Source organism: Mytilus trossulus, chromosome 5, assembly GCF_036588685.1.
Source record: "Mytilus trossulus isolate FHL-02 chromosome 5, PNRI_Mtr1.1.1.hap1, whole genome shotgun sequence".
Lineage (NCBI taxonomy): Eukaryota > Metazoa > Mollusca > Bivalvia > Mytilida > Mytilidae > Mytilus > Mytilus trossulus.
In genome coordinates, this window is record NC_086377.1 from 21,164,248 (window position 1) to 21,183,312 (window position 19,065).

General features: G+C 32.6%; 1 protein-coding gene across 1 annotated transcript in view; it reads right to left on the reverse strand.

Moving 5' to 3' along the window:
* Positions 1 to 365: 365 nt before the first annotated feature.
* LOC134718650 (uncharacterized) overlaps positions 366 to 19,065 on the reverse strand; it is a 52,629-nt gene continuing 33,929 nt past the window's right edge. Inside the window, exons 19-20 of the mRNA XM_063581300.1 lie at positions 2,731 to 2,866; positions 366 to 1,255 (exon numbers count right to left, since the gene is read on the reverse strand). Of these exons, the coding sequence (XP_063437370.1) occupies positions 1,052 to 1,255; positions 2,731 to 2,866 (340 nt within the window). The 3' untranslated portion in view covers positions 366 to 1,051. The remainder of the gene's footprint in view (positions 1,256 to 2,730; positions 2,867 to 19,065) is intronic.

Consider the following 19,065-nt stretch of genomic DNA (forward strand, 5'->3'; position numbering starts at 1 on the left):
GACAATATCATTTTGGATAGAGGCAGACATTTTGCCCTGCGACAGGCAACATACCGGTTCCTCAAAAGAATTTGTTATCGTTCATGAAGGGGTGTTTTCTTTTAGCTACACACCGTATTTTGAAGTTTCCCACCCGTCCCCCTGGTCAAAACACTGCAGAACATTTTCATTGGATGTGTGTGTGTGCTAGTTATCCATGAACAATTGTCAACGGACTTTCAACAATCACAATAAGGAATCAAACAATTAAAGTACAACGACTCAACCAAGAAAGCTTAAACTTATATGTAATGCGGCAACACAAAGTAATGCGTTTTAAAACACGTATTTTTTTTTTAAATTTAATTGCAGAAAGAATATACATTGAATAAATATGTAAAATTAATTTGGCACAATACAATATCACAGTTTATGTAGATTTAAGACGACGAGACGACGATTATGTCAGTTCACCTTTCCTATATTGTTTACTCTTACAAATGCATTTTAGACTCAAAGGGGTACAGACAACCTAAGGGAATTAATACCTAAATTGCTTTTACCAACTGTAGTCAAAAGATATATTTCAATCAACGCTAATGCTCTTGTAAATTAAAATAAAAATATTTTGAAATCCCAGCAAATGACTGTAATGTGGTAATAGTTATCAAAGGTACCAGGATTATAATTTAGTACGCCAGACGCGCGTTTCGTCTACACAAGACTCATCAGTGACGCTCATATCAAAATATTTATAAAGCCAGACAATTACAAAGTTGAAGTGCATTGAAGATCAAAAATTCAAAAAAGTTTTGCCAAATACGGCTAATGTAATCTATGCCTGGGATAAGAAAATCCTTAGTTTTTCAAAAAAAATCAAAGTTTTGTAAACAGGAAATTTATAATTATTGATATTCATATCAACACCAAAATGTTGACCACTGGGCTGGTAGTTCAATGCTATTGCTGTTCATTTATTGAGAGATACATAAAATTAAAATTGACATTTAACATTATCGCTTTTTAATGTTTATGTGAACTTATATACGATAAGCAATTTTCCAATCATTGTTCAATGAGATAATCCTTGTTTTTCATATATCATTCTAGCGTTGAATTTTTCTTTCCTAGTAGTATCTGGGATTGCTTTTGATCTGTATAATGCATCTTTCGACTTAGTTTGGTGCATGCGCAAAACAAATGCACTTATTACCAAAATGATAACAACTGTTACACAAACTGTTATTATAATTATGATTGCGGAGACATCTGTTTCCTGAAATGTAAAGAAAATAAATTATATGTTACTGCAGAAAACATGATTGATTGCAGTTTCCATGTTAAGGAGAACAAAGTAATTCCAACACAGTAAAACCCCCAGATATATAAAATATATAAATACACGTCTATGTCTCTATATGGAAAATTAATTTATAATTGAGGCAATAATACGGTTCTAGGGTATTTTGTTCGTCTTCATGATTATTCATACCTGTCCTGTGTTAGTTACACTTTCTGTTTATAATTGTTTAAACGATTTGTCTCTGCATCCTTTTGATACATACGTCATCAGAATCAGACAAGTTCACAACAAAAGTGAAGTCTTTCTGGTTTTTTTTTTAAATTTATAAAGTCTATCAACTAAAAATAAGTAGAATTGACAGTTAATATTAACCGATAAAGAAAAAAACGCACATAAATGGATAAGTCAATTTAGGCTGATCCTAATCATAATGTGAAAAGTTGACACGACTTGTTTATCGTGTACAGGGTTTAAGTTTACATTAACGAAATTTCTATACAAAACTATTCTTTTCAGACTGAACAAGAATTACCGAAACGTTGTCAAATTCCATGGGTTTTTTATTCCCAGAATTCTGCGAATAGTGTTCAAGTAACACAAAGATAAAAAAAAAATCTTTAAGAACTTGTCTTTAGTATAATTCACGAAAGCAACGTTTACCTGAGAGAAAAAAATATTCACTAATCACTTACGGTCATATAGATCTTCAAATGTGGAAGTCATTGTCATTTCTAGCTATTTATATAGTTGTATGTGTGCTTTCTTTGTGATAGTTAATCGACATAAAAGTGGCAAAAACGCTAAATTATTGAAAGTATGAATTTCATGAACGTTGTCTTCGATCGCAGTTGTATTGCAAAACTTGTACAGTATGTTTTTTCCTCATGAAAGTTACCGGTTACAAAACACACTTTTGTGTCCCTACTACTCAAATGTCGTTAATTTTCTTGTAGCAGCCACATTTCCGCCTCCCTCTGTTCAGTCTAAGCAGAACCTATTTTATTATTTGACAATATGTTGTCCTAGTTATGCGCATGCATGACATAATTTTACCTGACGTCAGGCACGTATCAGCCAATAGCCATTAATGACGTCAAAATTTGGTAAAATTTGCACGAGATTGTGTTTTGATTTTCGACTGTGTTTGATTGATAGAAGAAAAGATATAACTATTTAAACGTGATGCAGTCAATATTTGACAGTATCCACCAGGATTGAGGATAACGTTTTGAGGTGTTACGTATACAATCAACATTTGTCAATAAAGGTTGTCAAACGTATATAGTTTATAGTGAAGTACGTCAAATGGTTGCAAGAAATCAACCTGGAACTCAAGGTTATTTTTCTTTAAACATATCATAACAGTGCTGATATTTATCAAATAATAGGTTGTTAATGTCCTAGAACATATCAAGCAGGACAGAAAGGTTTATAAATAAATTACTTACCGATGACTCGGACGGTTCTGACACCACTTCTACTGACTGAACTGACTGTCCATCACCAAAAGATAGATCACATTGTGATATAAAACCATCAACATCGATCACATTTATTGATAAAGATGGCGTGCAACAGTCACCACTGAAAACATAATACGAATTTGAGCTCTGTGTTTAGGCATAATTTTTTTTCATTTTGTTGTTATGCTTTGAAGCGTCAATTTTATCTTTCTGTCAAACCAATACAGCGTGGACGGGAAAGAGTCAATGTCACAATAAACTTGAGACACATTACTATTTATGATATTGAATACGTTAGACCATAAGAGGTAATTATATACTGTGGATTCATTTATTTTCGTGGGTACCAATTGTCGTGGTTTGGGGAAAACTTACATACTCGTGGATATTTAATTTCGTGGTTTTGGCAAAGTCTTCACTCATTCCTTTACAAAATTTGTAATTCGTTGAACATTTGAATTCGTGGTATTCCTGTACCCACGAAATCCACGAAAATTGGTATCCAACGAATATTAAGGAATCCACAGTATATAATTATATAGTACATGTTCATTGACCTTTTTTTATTTTGACCATTTGTTTAAGTTATTTTAATCAAAACTTATAACGTTGAATTATAAGGTATCGAATTTGTTTAACTCGGTGAATAATCAGATAGGAAAGAATGGTTGGAGATCACGAAAACGTTAATCCGAATAAACCCCTTTTCTGATACGATTGTCACGCATGGTTTTGAAAACCTTTTTATCATACGTGCCATGCACTCACCTGATGTTAACAGCTATTGGTCCAGTAGATAATCCCGTTATATTAACATGAAACAATTTAACTGACAGTCCAACCGTTGTTGATATACTCTCTAACTGTGTCCCGGAAAATGTAACTTCAGCTGAAGCAGTCCAGTTGTACATGGAACAGTTAGCTGTATTAAGAGATGATATACCACATACTCCAGCCGTCTGTACAACAGTACAATCAGGTCTCTCTACATCTGTTACCTAATATAAAGCAATATTTAAAGACATATATAATTAGTGATAAACAATGCTTCGTGTTGAAGGCCGTTCTTAATCCTATATATTAATAATTGTTAATACATTTTGACTTTAATGGTTAGCCGTCTCAATGAAACGTATACCATATGTTCTTACTTTAGTTTTGTTGAAGAATAATGTGATCAATTTGTCAACCGAACAATATAATATGCAATGTTATTTACCTTGTTGCCATGACATAGCTTTTTTAATTTCAGGATTTAAAGGCTTCATGATTTTCTGTGTGTTTTAACTCATTTGATGTAACGTATACTCATTGGTTCATTATTATATATTTTAAGAATTGGAAATCAAAAAAGGATAGACCAGTATATATCTATCATATTCATGATATTGGACCGAACGAAACCTGTCGATAAAAAGATGCACATTAGTCTTCAGTATGTGTCATATCCAGTATTTGAACTACATATGTACACGTAGAATAAAGCTAGGAAAAGAAAATACTACATACATTGAACTGTACAAATGAAATAAAAATATAAATAAAGAAACATGAATAAAACGTCATTGTCTTTTTTGTATAGTTTGACCCCCGTTATGCTAGTCTTCATATAGCTACTTAACACAACGCTATTGAACAAAAATATCATCAATATTATCTTTAAGCTTATTGAACAAACCACAAGTTTCCTGGTTATACTCTGTTGAACATCTCCAGTTGATACAATGGAAACAGATATTGTATAGGAGCTGAAATATAAATTGACATTTTAGGTGAAAGAAAACAGGAGTAAGATGATGTTGTATAATTGACAACTACGAGACCAAACGACATAAAAGTTACCTATTATCAGGCACAGTAGGGCCTTCAAAATTTGGCAAAATGCATACTGCATTGTCAGCTATACAAGATCCATCTTCGCTAGCCAAGAGAGCGGGAGTGGATTGTAACACTTAGCTAGCAAAGATTTAAAAGATCCCAAAATAAAAAATGTCAAACAATTGAAACAAACGAGAAATGTTCATGCGTAAAATAAAGAATTAAAACCAACAACAGTTTTTTTTAGATCTTTACCTTACATAAGCAGTCATAAAGATTTGTATTTTTCATAGAAATATTATTTTAATTTTATTGTTAATAAGATCGAATTGCCATGGCGAACTCAAAGACATGTTTGCAATATTTTCAAATTTGGGGATTGATATGAATGAATTTTCAAACGACGTTTTTAATTGAACAAATTATACATACAATATAACTGAGGGTGTGGTAGGCTTAACAGCAAAGGTTCCGTTAGCACCCTCCCCTGAAAGCAGGGTATACTGTACAGTTGTGGCTCCTTGTACAAATAAATGATCGTCTGATATTGACACTTGATAGGTCTCTGTCACAGTACCACGATTTATAACTTCATAACCAAGGAGCCTTTCCTTTCCAAGGACGACGTCATCTGAAAACAATATTGATGTTATATTGTATTATTTGCTAGGATATATAAGCATGTTTATCTTGATTGTAAGCTACTGGAATGTTAAAAATTGAAAAGTAAAAGCATTCAATGAAAAAAAGTAACAAAAGAAAGAATGAACAAAAAATAGAGCGGCGACGCATTAAACAGACTCAAACCGTCCGTCCCTATATTATTCGTTCATTACTTTCAAATCATATTTATATCTTTACCACTTTTATTCCTTTGTCATCTTATTTTGATAATTTTCATGTCCTTCCTTTTCTCGTGTTTCTTGTGTGTATATTTTCCATCACTTCGCTTGTTGATAATTTATAAAGAACACGGAAGTTAAACCAAAAGCTAAAGTATAAAGTATTATATATTTCTGTAAATAAAACAAAAATTTTATATATTTGGATCATTTATTTTTCCGACTGCTCCAACCTGATAATTTATTTCCGTACTTTTTTTATACCGAAGGATTTTAAACATTTGTTATATTTAGACAATTCTTTAAAAAAATGGTTAAAAATCATACCGCATGTCCAAAAGGAAAATATAATTGGGTTACGATCTTCTATTAACAATTTGAGTGTATTTGAATCTCAGGCCGAACGTCATTGTTCAAATGTGTTTGTTGAAACACCCACACCACTCCCATCTGAACCCGATATACCTACCAGTTGATGCTGTAATGATTAGTTCAACACTTGTAGGTTTGTATAGCTCCGAGAGCGTCCTAGTGAATGGTATCCCACTATCGTCGTTCCCATATACTTTAACTTGGAATATCTGAAATCAATAGGGTATATTGTATGAACTCTCTAGAAGAAATACTGTTGTTCTTAACGGTTATCAGAATGTTGCTGCTGATTACTGAATTTCTCAAATCATCACACCGTATTTAATATAACGTGGGTCTCATTGGAGTCTAAATGCGATGCGGAATTGGCTGGCATGTAAGCGTGTAAGGTAAATTCATATCATAAAGAGAAAACAGTCTCGACCACCCTGGTAATGTGACCTTTTATAAAATGCTGAGAACGTTTCATCAATTTTTCAAAGAAAAATTCTACCGGTATTTGATGTATCTATTAACAAATGTAAATATGTTAATAAAACTAAGATTAAATTAAAACAAAATCTACCAACATTCAGATTGATAACAGTAATATTACCAATTGTAACTAGTGCACATTTTGACAGTTAAAGACTCAATTGATGCTACATAAGAATATATTTAAAAATCAAAAACCTTGAACAAACTATGAGGATCTGATCACATCACTAAAGACTGAAAGTACAGATAAACACGGGCATAGAATAAACAATGGTTGAGAATGTAATGTTTTGATTGTTTTTAACACTGTACATAATACAACTTTTATTCGTTTAAATTGAATTCCTAGAATAAATCAAGGAAACAGACTTGTGGTTATTTATCTTAGATTTTAATTCTGAGGTATATCTCATAACTTCAAAATAAACTTACAGTATGTGGCATTCTGAAAGATGCAGCACACAACGTATCAAAATCTCGATGCAATTGTGAAGCCTGATGTGACGATAAAACATTTCCAGTGCTACCCGTCAATGCTATGGAGTGACATGTGCCATTTGATCCAAAGCCAAACACAGACAAAGCAACAGTATAGTTTTCATCTGTAAAAAAAAAGTAAATTTTAGAAATTCCATTTACAGCCATTGGATAGTTTGAGACGAAAAGTAAAAAAACCTTCATATATCATATATTGTGTAGTGTTTGCTTTGGCTGTATTTTATTAATCAAATAAATTTGATTACAAGTTGTGCGTTGTTAAACAAACGTCTTGCTTCAATAATCAACGAAAATGCAATCGCCTTTGAACAAACCGGGTTTTCATTACTTAACCACACAAATCGGTAAAATAATAAAAAAACATTTTAGTAAAATGAAAACTAATATAATAGTAGTAGATATGACTTGAAAAAATAGTTACCCGAAATTGGACTGCCTTTCAGAGAAAACATCTCACCAGTCTGTGTTCGTTCCAAAAGTTCACCATCAACCTTGATAGAACTCTGTGCTGTGATATTTACCTTCCAGTCGTTGATTACATTCCTTCTTAGTTTCATGATACTACCTGGTGGATGCTAAATACATAATGAAATTTTGATTTGATACAGGATATATAAGAAAAAATTATGGGATAAATCTATTTTTATTTGAGGCAAAACCTCCCGCTTATATGACAATGTTAAAAACATCGCTAAAATGACAAAATTACGTGGCAGCACAGAACTTTACAGACAGTAACATACTTGTGTAACGAATTTGTAATCTTGGAAAACAAAGAATTATTTTCACAATACCAGTCTAATCAATTAGTTTAGTTAATATTTGTAGCTGACTTTTTATAGTTTTTGGTCTTTACATTGTACCTGAAAAAGTATAGACCCATACATGATCAGTTTGTAGTAAATGCACTTAATTTCAAATGAATACGTATCAAGACCTCTTCATGTATTTTGTAAAATTATCTTTCTTTTTTGTACTTTGAGTTCTACATTATTATAAATTGTGCAGGGTACTGTAGATGTACAAATTTATAAATATTATACCTGAATAGATATGATGGTTTCGCCTGATGAGGTATATATTCTTGTTGACTTTCCAGATGTGTTTGTCTCCAAAGTACCTATTATAAAATTTAAGATTAAAAACACAAACTCCTACAGGCTATAGGCTACAGGCCTAAATGGTGTGGAAAAGATGTGAATATGAGTAACTAATCATTTCAATAAAGTTTCCGCTCAAGTGGGATCATGTGTCTTCTGAAATTCATTAGCATGTTTGTCCACTCTATAAATCATACTTATGAAAATCGTGTAAAGGAATATACCTAAGGATATAATAAAATAATTTCAATTTGAAGTTACCAGTAACTAATTATTCATATTATTTACAAACTGATTCTGCAGTTGTATATTTTGGATCTGCACGCCAAACAGCTTTATTGTTTTAGAGAAATATAAAGATACCAAGGGACATACAAGACGCTACACAGAAAACTACAGTTTTGACAACCAAATAAAGAGATGTTTTGGGAGTGTTGTAACTAATGTCATAATTGTAATACATGCTTCTTGGTTCATTTCACATTTTGTCTATAGGTCTAGGGATTGTGCAATCTATGTATACATTAAATAAAAATCATACCAATATAAATCATGCAAAACTTAAAGCTATAGAGATATCAATATATTTTACTGTGAAGATATAGTAAGTGTACTGTATTATATATATAACAAATGTTACCCGAAAACCGTTTTACTCAATTGAGTAAATTTTACAGATTGAAACACACTCGTTGAATCTAGTAGCTTATATTTTAAATGTTGAATTTAAATCATTATATTTATGTTTCAATTTTTTCATCTGAAGTCTTCCACTCATCGATTGTCGCTAACCATGGTTTACGGTATGACCTGCCCCTCTTCACCATTTAAAATTAGGTAAGTATTTGTGATCCACGAGGTAATGATTTAAATTGGACGCAGTTATAACTAGCTACATCCAAACAAAAACGTTCTTATATGATCACGTATAAATGTAAATACACAATTGTCCCATGATTATTCTACGTCGTAAACCATGGTAACCAAAACACATAGAGCGATATATTTTTATCAGTTTGAAGTTCTTCATGTTTTAATTGAATACAAATCTTGTGTGCTATCAATGTGTGTTAATGTTGTAAGTGCGGTTTCTGCCTTCGAAACTAGTAAACACGATCAAAAATTGAAAAGTAATTTTTACACCTCTGGGTACAAGTGCTGTCATTGGTCATTACTAATTTTCAAGACTGCCACTCAGAGCAGAGCACAAGTTGTACCTCCATCTTGAAATATAGCAAAATTACTTTAAAATGGAAAATACACTTATACTTAAACACACTCCAGGTAATACATACCATTAGCATAATATATATCTACATCTGTTTCTGCAGATGACCCAATAACACTTATCTTGAGCACTGAGATCGTACTATCAACGGTAATATTTCTTTCATCAGCTTCAGCGGCAGACCAGTCAAACGAGTCTATTATTATTTCACTAGGCGGAAATGTTTTCTACAATATAAGAACAAATTTTATCTTTCCAATAAATATCAGATCTTAGAAATGAAGTAACCAGCATTTTGGTTAAACTCTTTCGGTCTTTTTCGTTATATAAAACTATATTAACATAAGAAAAACTACATGTCAAGCATACAGTCTTCTTTATTTTTTCAAACCTTTTGTAAAACTTAATTCATAATGTCAGGTGAAAATTTGTTCAAATAACAAAACAGAATTTGATTTTACCCCTATTACAGTGTCAAGGACATTTCCAATGTTTTCTTTGTCTGTTTCATAAACACTTCCACCTGTTGCTTCTGCTATTTGTTGGAAAAATGACAATGATGATGCAGACCTTTCATGCCTACCTAAAATAAAAGGATGAATATATCAAACATAAATGCTGACTTTACCCTATTGCAATTATGTAAAAGATCAAGGATACATTAAAATTGATAGATTTATTGGTAATAGTCTTTTGTATACTTGCCATATCTTGATACATCATTTTCTGTGAATTTGCTGTTCATAAATCTGAAGAAGCTAATTCGAAAAACTGAGGGTTTTATAACATTCGGGCATAGATAAGCTTAAACCAGATTCTGCAAAGAGGGACGAAAGATACCAGAGGGACAGTCAACCTCATGAATCGAAAAATAAACTGACAACGCTTGGCTTAAAATGAAGGAAGACAAAGAGACAAACAATAGAAAACATAACACAACATAGAAAACAGAAAAATAATAGTTATCAAAAGTGCCAGGATTATAATTTTAAACGCCAGACGCGCGTTTCGTCTACATAAGACTCATCAGTGACGTTCAGATCAAAATAGTTGAAAAGCCAAACACATACAAAGTTGAAGGGCATTGAGGATTCAAAATTCCAAAAAGTTGTGCCAAGTACGGCTAAGGTAATCTACTACTGGGGTAAGAAAATCCTTAGTTTTTCGAAAAATTCAAAGTTTTGTAAACAGAAAATTTATAAAAAATTACCATAAGATTGATATTCATGTCAACACCGAGGTGCTGACTACTGGGCTGGTGATACCCTCGGGGACGAAACGTCCACCAGCAGTGGCATCGACCCATTATGGGCCCCTGAATAAGCAACACGAACCCCATCAAAAACTAGGGGTAATCTCAGGTGCTCCGGGATGTTCGTCTTCTTATTTTAAATGTTCTTCAACTGTTTTAAAGATATTGACCGTCTTGGTGATTCTCGAGAGCGACTGATGAGTAATGTGGAGGAAACACTAGCGTCGGATGAAGGTTTTTTAGTGGAAAGACAAAACATTAAGCTCTTTTCAACTCATTGTATAGTTTCTCCTTATGGTCTACTGTTACACAACTGTCCCAGGTCGGCGCTTCAAACTTACTTAACATTGCATGGTCTGTCCCAAGTCAGTACCATGTAAATCAGGGGTTGTCATTTTAATTTTGTATATTATATATTCATTATTTGGTACATAAATCATGCCGTTTTTTTCCTCATTTGAATTGTATTACATTTGTCATTCAGGGGCCTGTAAAATTTATGTAGTATGGTTAGCTTATTGTGGAAAGCAGTACGACCTTTAGTTGTAAACGTCAGTTGTTTTTTATGGAGAATTGTCTCATTGCCAATCAAAACACTTATTCTCATATTTTGCTTAAATATTCAGAACTGTTATATATCATGTATTCTGCTTAGTTTATTTTTCTGTCGGTCGATAAACCGAGTAGGTAAATCAGAAACCAATATGTTGGATTTGAACATTTATATTATATGAAAATTGAAGGCCGTACAGTGACCTATAATGGTTTACTTATTTTAAATTGTTATTTTGATGGAGAGTTGTCTCATTGGCACTCATACCACATATTCCTATATCTATATACAATGGATCTGAATGTTTAAACATTATTATAATTAATGCCAAAGATAATAATTCTTGTCAAAAGGGATTAATACCTTCAATTGTTTTTAAACGAACAAAATATAATGATTACTGTTTCCTCATGTTTTTAATCATAAATATACAAACCTAATGCTGACCGTTTTTTGGGAGGACACTGACTGGTTAATAGTGACGAGACTGAGATATTCTTTGCTTTGGCTGCATCAATGACTTCTTGAAGTCGACCAGCATCTTTTGCGTCTGCATCCGTAAATACATATAGAGGTGAATCATCTCTCATCAGTTGTATTGCTGTCAAAATGAGGAAATATCATTATTTTCAAAAATATCACAAACACGAATGCTCATTTAACAAGGTTAAAATAACTCAGAAAAAATTGACTGAAAACATTTTCAAAACGTGTGCTGGCCTGCAATAATACGTTAATTTGTATAAGCAAAGATATAATACAAACCATCAAAACAATGTTCAGTCAAATCATAAAGAGATACACAGATAAAATCAGATGAAAGTCGTTCAGTACCAGAATCTATGACAAACGAGACGATTTTAATTTCGAAATTATAAATTTCCCCCACCTTAGTAGCAATATACCAACTTCACCTGCATATGGGATATATATTTCCCAACTTATTCGATATTCAAGAGCTTGCAGCTCCTATTCAGACTTTGTAAAACGTCATCAGTGTCTGAGTAGAAAGTTGATGAACCAGGGGTATGTCAAAGAACGTCTCGTCCTTTTTCTAAAAAAGTTCATCGGAAGGTTCCAAGACCTTGTTGATAAATATTCCGTATCAACTTCTCAAATAATACACGATGGTCTTGATGTATAGATTCCGCGTACTGATGTTGTGTATCATCTTAACAACATGTTTTATTGTTCTTTTATTTGTTTTTGTTCTATTATTAAGATTACTTTTACTGTTGAATGGTTTTATGTGATATCCGTTTGACGTGGCTCGGTACTTATACATCTCGTCAATGTGTTTGTATTGGCTTTAATTTTTTGGTGATTTGTTTTGTATATGTGACTCTTTGTATTTCTTTTGTTCTTATAACGTGACTCTGTACTTTAAAAGATCCCGTCAGTATGATATTTGTCTATAATATGTCATTATGATATATTTCTAATATGAATTACTATATACGTTGAACCACAAACGTCAAAATCAATCAATGGCGTAGTGGAATTAACAATTTTTGGATTCTCATAAATTCTATGTTTAACTTTTGGACTATTTTGAATCTCGGTCTATTTCTGTAATTTATTCTTACATACTTTTGATTTTTTAACCCTGTATGCGACCATTGCCTATGTAAATTCTAAAATTGTTTGTATTCACATTGAACGACACATTTATGTGACGTATATATTTTTTCTGACGCCAGACACTCAAATCAATCCATGTGTTCGTAGATAGTAGATGTTTTTGTGTCCTGTTAAATTGTTCCTTTTAAAAGTTTTGGATTCTCATAAATTTTATGTATAACTTTTGGACTAGTTTGAATCTCGGTCTTTTTCTGTAAATAGTTATCAAAAGGTACATTATTCTTACATACTTTTGATTTTTTAACCCTGTATGCGTACATTGCCTATGTAAATTTTAAAATTGTCTGTATGCACATTGAACGACAAATTTATGTGACGTATATAATTTTTCTGACGTCAGACACTCAAATCAATCCATGTGTTCGTAGAAAGTAGATGTTTTTGTGTCCTGTTAAATTGTTCCTTTTAAAAGTTTTGGATTCTCATAAATTCTATGTATAACTTTTGGACTAGTTTGAATCTCGGTCTATTTCTGTAGTTAATCTTACATACTTTTGATTTTTTAACCCTGTATGCGTACATTGCCTATGTAAATTTCAAATTGTTTGTATGCACATTGAACGACAAATTTATGTGACGTATATAATTTTTCTGACGTCAGACACTCAAATCAATCCATGTGTTCGTAGATAGAAGATGTTTTTGTGTCCTGTTAAATTGTTCCTTTTAAAATTGATATACGATGATGACTGATGTACCCATATTTTGACTATTTTATTAATTTTCGACTGTTTATTTAACGCATCATGTAAATGTAGCGGAATTTGATGAGACTGTTATTAAAGTGAGAGGGTTAGCGCTATAGAACCAGGTTTAATCCACCATTTTCTACATTTGAAAATGCCTGTACCAAGTCAGGAATATGACAGTTCTTGTCCATTCGTTTTTGATGCGTTTTGTTTTTTTTATTTTGCCATGTGATTATGGACTTTCCAAATTGATTTTCCTCTGAGTTCAGTATTTTTGTGATTTTACTTTTCACTAAGTTTGCCAAATAACAGATACCAAGGCCAATTTCAGTCAATTATAATGATAATTGCTAGAAACAGTACTGTCATATATACGGTGTTTTGTGTACTGTCATACATACAGTGGTTACAGTACTGTCATATATACGGGATTTACAGTACTGCTATATATACGGTGTTTACATACCGTATAGCAGTTTATTTTTGCGTGGTGTACATTTTCGCTGATAGAACAAAATCGCCACAATTAATTCCGCATTATTCAAGGTATACATATAAAGGAATTGATATAAGTTTTAAATCCGCCAAAATAATAACCGTCAAAAAATTTCGTATACCTTATTCAATGAATATCGCGAAATTTTACACCCGCGAAAATAACCCGCTATAATGTATCACAGTTGATACGTTATCCTCGTGCATGTTTACACTACACGGATTTTTTTATACGTAAGTGTGTACCTTACGCAGCTGAAACTGCTCCAACAAAGTTTTGAGGAAGAAAGATTTAAAAGACACTCCGTAAATGTTATGTACATCATCACGAATATATTGATTCGCACGATGTGTCCGTGTTTAAAATAACTAATTTTACCTCGTCTTAGATCTTGGTAGCCCATTTACGTAGTCTGGTCTTCAATGTATCGAAAATGACTTATTCCCTAAAACGACTGTTTTGCTGAGTGTTAATTTACATTTATAAGACGTGTCACGGTATTTGTTTATCTAAAATCCATGTATATAGTTATGATGATGTATTTGTAATTATTGATATTGTTTAATGTCTTGTCTTTTGTAGTTGTGATTCTACTGTTTTTATTCGTGTGTAAAAGTAATTACCCAATTAATTTGTAAGATTGTAGTTTTACGCATCTAAATGTACAGGCTTTATTTGCTTTACAGTTGGATTTAGAAGAAATTCTGATAAGTAATATAGATATAATGGATAAGCGTTAATTCTTAAAAAAGAGGGCTAATGTTTTTTTTTTCATGAATCAACGCGTATCCCCTGTATCTATAACGTAAACTATTGTGTTAATGTCTTTTAAAAATTTCAGCCTATTCTTAATTTTAAGGTATTGTAACCAACTAGAGAATAGGGAAAATAAAGATATTTCAGAGATGACCTTCAGTTGTGTTTAACTAATTTAACTTAACCATGAAACCTCGTGGCTATCAACTCACACTATACGTTTTATCTTTTATGTATATATAAAGGTACAACCCATGTGTGTCCGTTGTGTCGATGTATATCATATATTCATTTATATATATTAAATAGATATTTAAATCGAAACCCATTGGTAGTCCAGAGGTTGCGTCGATATGTTGATGTCAGAATCACGTAACAGAATCAAAAGACAGAAGGGAAATCAAATTACAAAAGTTATAGGTAAGTTTTTAAAATAATTCTATTAGTGAACAAAAATCAGTAAATTAGTCAATTCAAACTTAATGAAATTAGACACATATAGGAAATGAAAAACATAATCTGGTGAGTCCATTTCAGCGACGGATTCTGGAAGCGTTGATTGTAGGAAAAGACGTCACCACAATGGTTCAAAGCTAGATAAGATTATTAGTTTGTTGTAATTGTAATAAAATACATTAGAATAACATAATAACAAACCTCATCTTGACTAATATCAATGATTTAGAAATTTAAATGTGACGTCACTTTTTTGGCGTTGATTCAGTCATGTCACAGACAGTTCGCAGTTCTGTTGTGTTTTTTCTGTGTGTCATGTATTTACGTATTGGTTTTTATTCTGTGGTAAGCATGTCGAAATGAACTATTGTATTGTTTGGTTTTTTTTTCTCTGTCCTAAATGTTCTTGCATTTATTTGTACTGTATTCCTTTCATGTAATGGTGTCATTTTAGGTTTTTATTTAATATTGCCATAAAAGTGCGAGGACCAGGTTTTACTCGCTATTCAAAGGATATGTACTGTACCAATTCAGACAAATGGAAATTGTTTTCTTAAAGTTCGTTTCAATGTATGTTGCATTATTGTTTATTTTTTATGAACTTCAGTATTTCTGTTGTTTCTTTGGGTTATTTCTTATAGTTGATGTGTGTCCTCGGTTTTTGTTTTTGACCCAGATTTGTTTTCTCTGAATCGATTTATGACTTTCGAACAGTGGTATATCTCGGTTGATTTTATCTTAATTGTCACTTTTTTTGCAAATTTAGATACACTAGTTCTACCACAGAACATAATTTTTGTTTAAGTCATCTTCATTTTCTATCTCAAAAATAAACAATAAGTAAAGTTTATATTTAAAGAAACGTGAAATTTATATATCATCAATTAACAGTAATTCAATATATAATATACAATAAGGAACTGTGGTATAATCGCTAAAATATTCAAATAACGCGAATAGAAACGCGTCAGACTGACATTTACAAAATACCTGCTAACATCCCTGCTGCTGCTAATTCCTCACAGTCTGTATTTTCACCACTCTGTGCTTCGATTGTTTGAACTTTGTTTATCATTTCATACCCATCAACGTACTTATAGGCAAAATTCCAGCTTTCTGAAAATAAAAATTCGATAATGCAAAGTGAAAACAATCTATTAACCTACAGGCAACAAAAACATACATCTACAATCAAACTATAAGTGTATCATGAACGAAAGTTTTCTTTTCATCGTGCATGCTCATTGACTTTAATCATCATTGAATATTAAAAAAAAAAGATTAAAGAAAAACAAATAAAACTACAATATACATGATATACATGAGCTTATTACACCGAAATAAGAATACTTTTCTCATTTTACCAATTTCAGAAAGCAACTAATTCTAGAGTCAAAATGTATCCACAAAAAGTGATAAAACAATGCCTACCTGGATCATGAAACAAAGACAGAACATAATCAGCTGGTTCATTGGCAGATCCTACAGTATTTGTTAACAGTTCTAACACTTTTGTTTTCACAGCGGCAATATCGTCTGTCATAGATGCCGTATAGTCTATTGCCATAGCTAAAGTCATATCCTTCCGTCTTTTAACATGAAATACATCTTCAAATAATTTTGGTCCAATTGTGTATATCACTCCAGTTCCTAGACAAAAACAGTTCATAATGCAGGTGACATCATTTTTGCTCTGGTATATCAATAGAGGATCTCGGTCATGGAAAGAACCATCCTTTTTATCGAAATGTTTGAATAAAAACTACTTACAATAGACGAAATATAGGCTTGTACCCTGCCTTTTGTAGATCAAACCCAGAGAACACTTCCCCTTAATATTATTCTCTCAGAGCCAGTCTTGATAAATATGATAATAAGTTCAAGGCAAGTCAAACATAATGGACTACATTGATATTATACATATTAACACAGGAAGAATATAATCCAACATTTTACATCTTTCCATGCAAAGGTTTATACTTACATGAACGACACGAAGATTGTTACATGTGGAGCAGGATTTGCATACTAATCCTTCCGGAACACTTGAGATCATCCCCGGACCGGTTTATATTGGCCCAGGTTCCTGTTGATCAGTCTTTAGTTTTCTTTATTATGTTTTGTATACTGTTGTTTGTATATAGTATATAAAAAAGAAGATGTGGTATGATTGCCAATGAGACAACTATCCACAAAAGACCAAAATGATACAAACATTTACAAATATAGGTCACCGTACGGCCTTCAACAATGAGTAAAAAAAGAGGGACGAAAGATACCAAAGGGAAGTCAAACTCGTAAATCTAAAACAAACTGACAACGCCATGGCTAAAAATGAAAAAGACAAACAGAAAAACAATAGTACACATGACACAACATAGAAATCTGAAGAATAAACAACACGAACCCCACCAAAAACCAGGGTGATCTCAGGTGCTCCGGAAGGGTAAGCAGATCCTGCTCCACATGCGGCACCCGTCGTGTTGCTTATGTGATTACAAATCCGGTAAATAGTCTAATTCGGTAGGTCAAATTTATGAAAGGGAAGGGGATTGTAGTTACGACGTAAGGAACATATTCGATATCATTTGTGAAACTATATATACGGACGCCATCACGAATTGGTTGACCGTTCCATAACGGTCAACCAATTCGTGATGGCGTCCGTAAAATTAACGAAGGGATGATTTCAACTTCACCATTTGGAACTCTTGGTTTAATAGCTTCCTCTATCAAGAAGATCATGATAGGAACTGCAAGCACGGGAATATCGTATCAATTGGGAGATATATACCCCGTATGCAGGTGCTGCTGAAATGTTGCTACTTAGAAATGGAAAGTTCACAATTGGAAAGTTGAAATCATTTTATTTTGTCGTAAAGTTTTGTCTTCAACCGACCCTCATTGTCAATTTCTAGATGAAAGTCAAGATATGAAGCCGACTTAACTGTATCTGTAGTATCCTTTATCTCCAATTCGATGGGATAGATGCGATCCACATAGTCACCAATTTTTTAATTGTTTAGTGAAAGAACGTCATCTATATAGCGGAAAGTAGAGTTTAAGGATATTGCTAACTTCTTATCTTTCTTCCTAAGAAGTTCCTGCATGAAGTCAGCCTCATAATAATAAAGAAACAAGTCAGCAGGTATAGGGGCACAGTTTATTCCCATTGGGATCCCGACAGTCTGTAGAAAAACACGCCCTCCGAACGTAACAAATATGTTGTCAATCAAGAAATCAAGCATCTTGATAATATCGGTTTCAGAGAATTTTTTGTTTGAATCAGAATGATTCTTTACAAAGTAGGATTTATCCCTCCCTAAGACAAGATACTTGTATCTACGTTGGCCATTCTTTTTTATGAAGCAAAGTAATACCAACTCTTTTAATTTGTCTTTTAGTTTGGAATGTGGAATACTTGTGTAAAGAGTAGAAAAGTCAAATGTTTTAATACTGTTACAAGATGAAAGAGAGTTAGATTGTATGTACTCTTAAAGATCTTTGGATTTTTTAAGTATCCACCTCTAGAATATGCAGTTTCACAATAACTTTGAAGCCCGTCTTTGATTGCTGATAAAATAGATGTTAATCATTTAGAAAGGGGTTTCGTGGAGCACTTGGAAGACCCAGCAATATGCCGTTGTTTGTAAGGACACTTATGTAGTTTAGGTATCCAATACAGTGATGGAAGATCCAGTTCTTCATCTTTGGTTGAAATACCAAAGGAACAAAGAACAGACCTATGATTATCAAGGATTTCCTCTTTGATAAGTGTCGTGAGGGTATATGTTGGGTTTCCAAGTGAATTGTCTATACCAAATTCGTTTATCAAGCAATTAATGTAATGACTTTTACAAACAAAAACGATGTTATCTGGGGCTTTGTCTGCGGGGACAACAACATATTTATCATGGAGGTCAGATAGGTGTTTAGCAACATTTGGATCTTTTAAGATTGACGTAGCCTGGGCATTGATGTACCCATTCAGTTTCTTAATTCTGATTTGTATTAACGACCTCACTGCCTTAATCCATTCGGATAGAGTGTATATGTCTTCCTTTTCGCGCTTTGCCCATTGCCTTGCATAATCCTCGACTGAATCCATCAAAATTTTAAAATTGTATTTCCAATTGATGGAT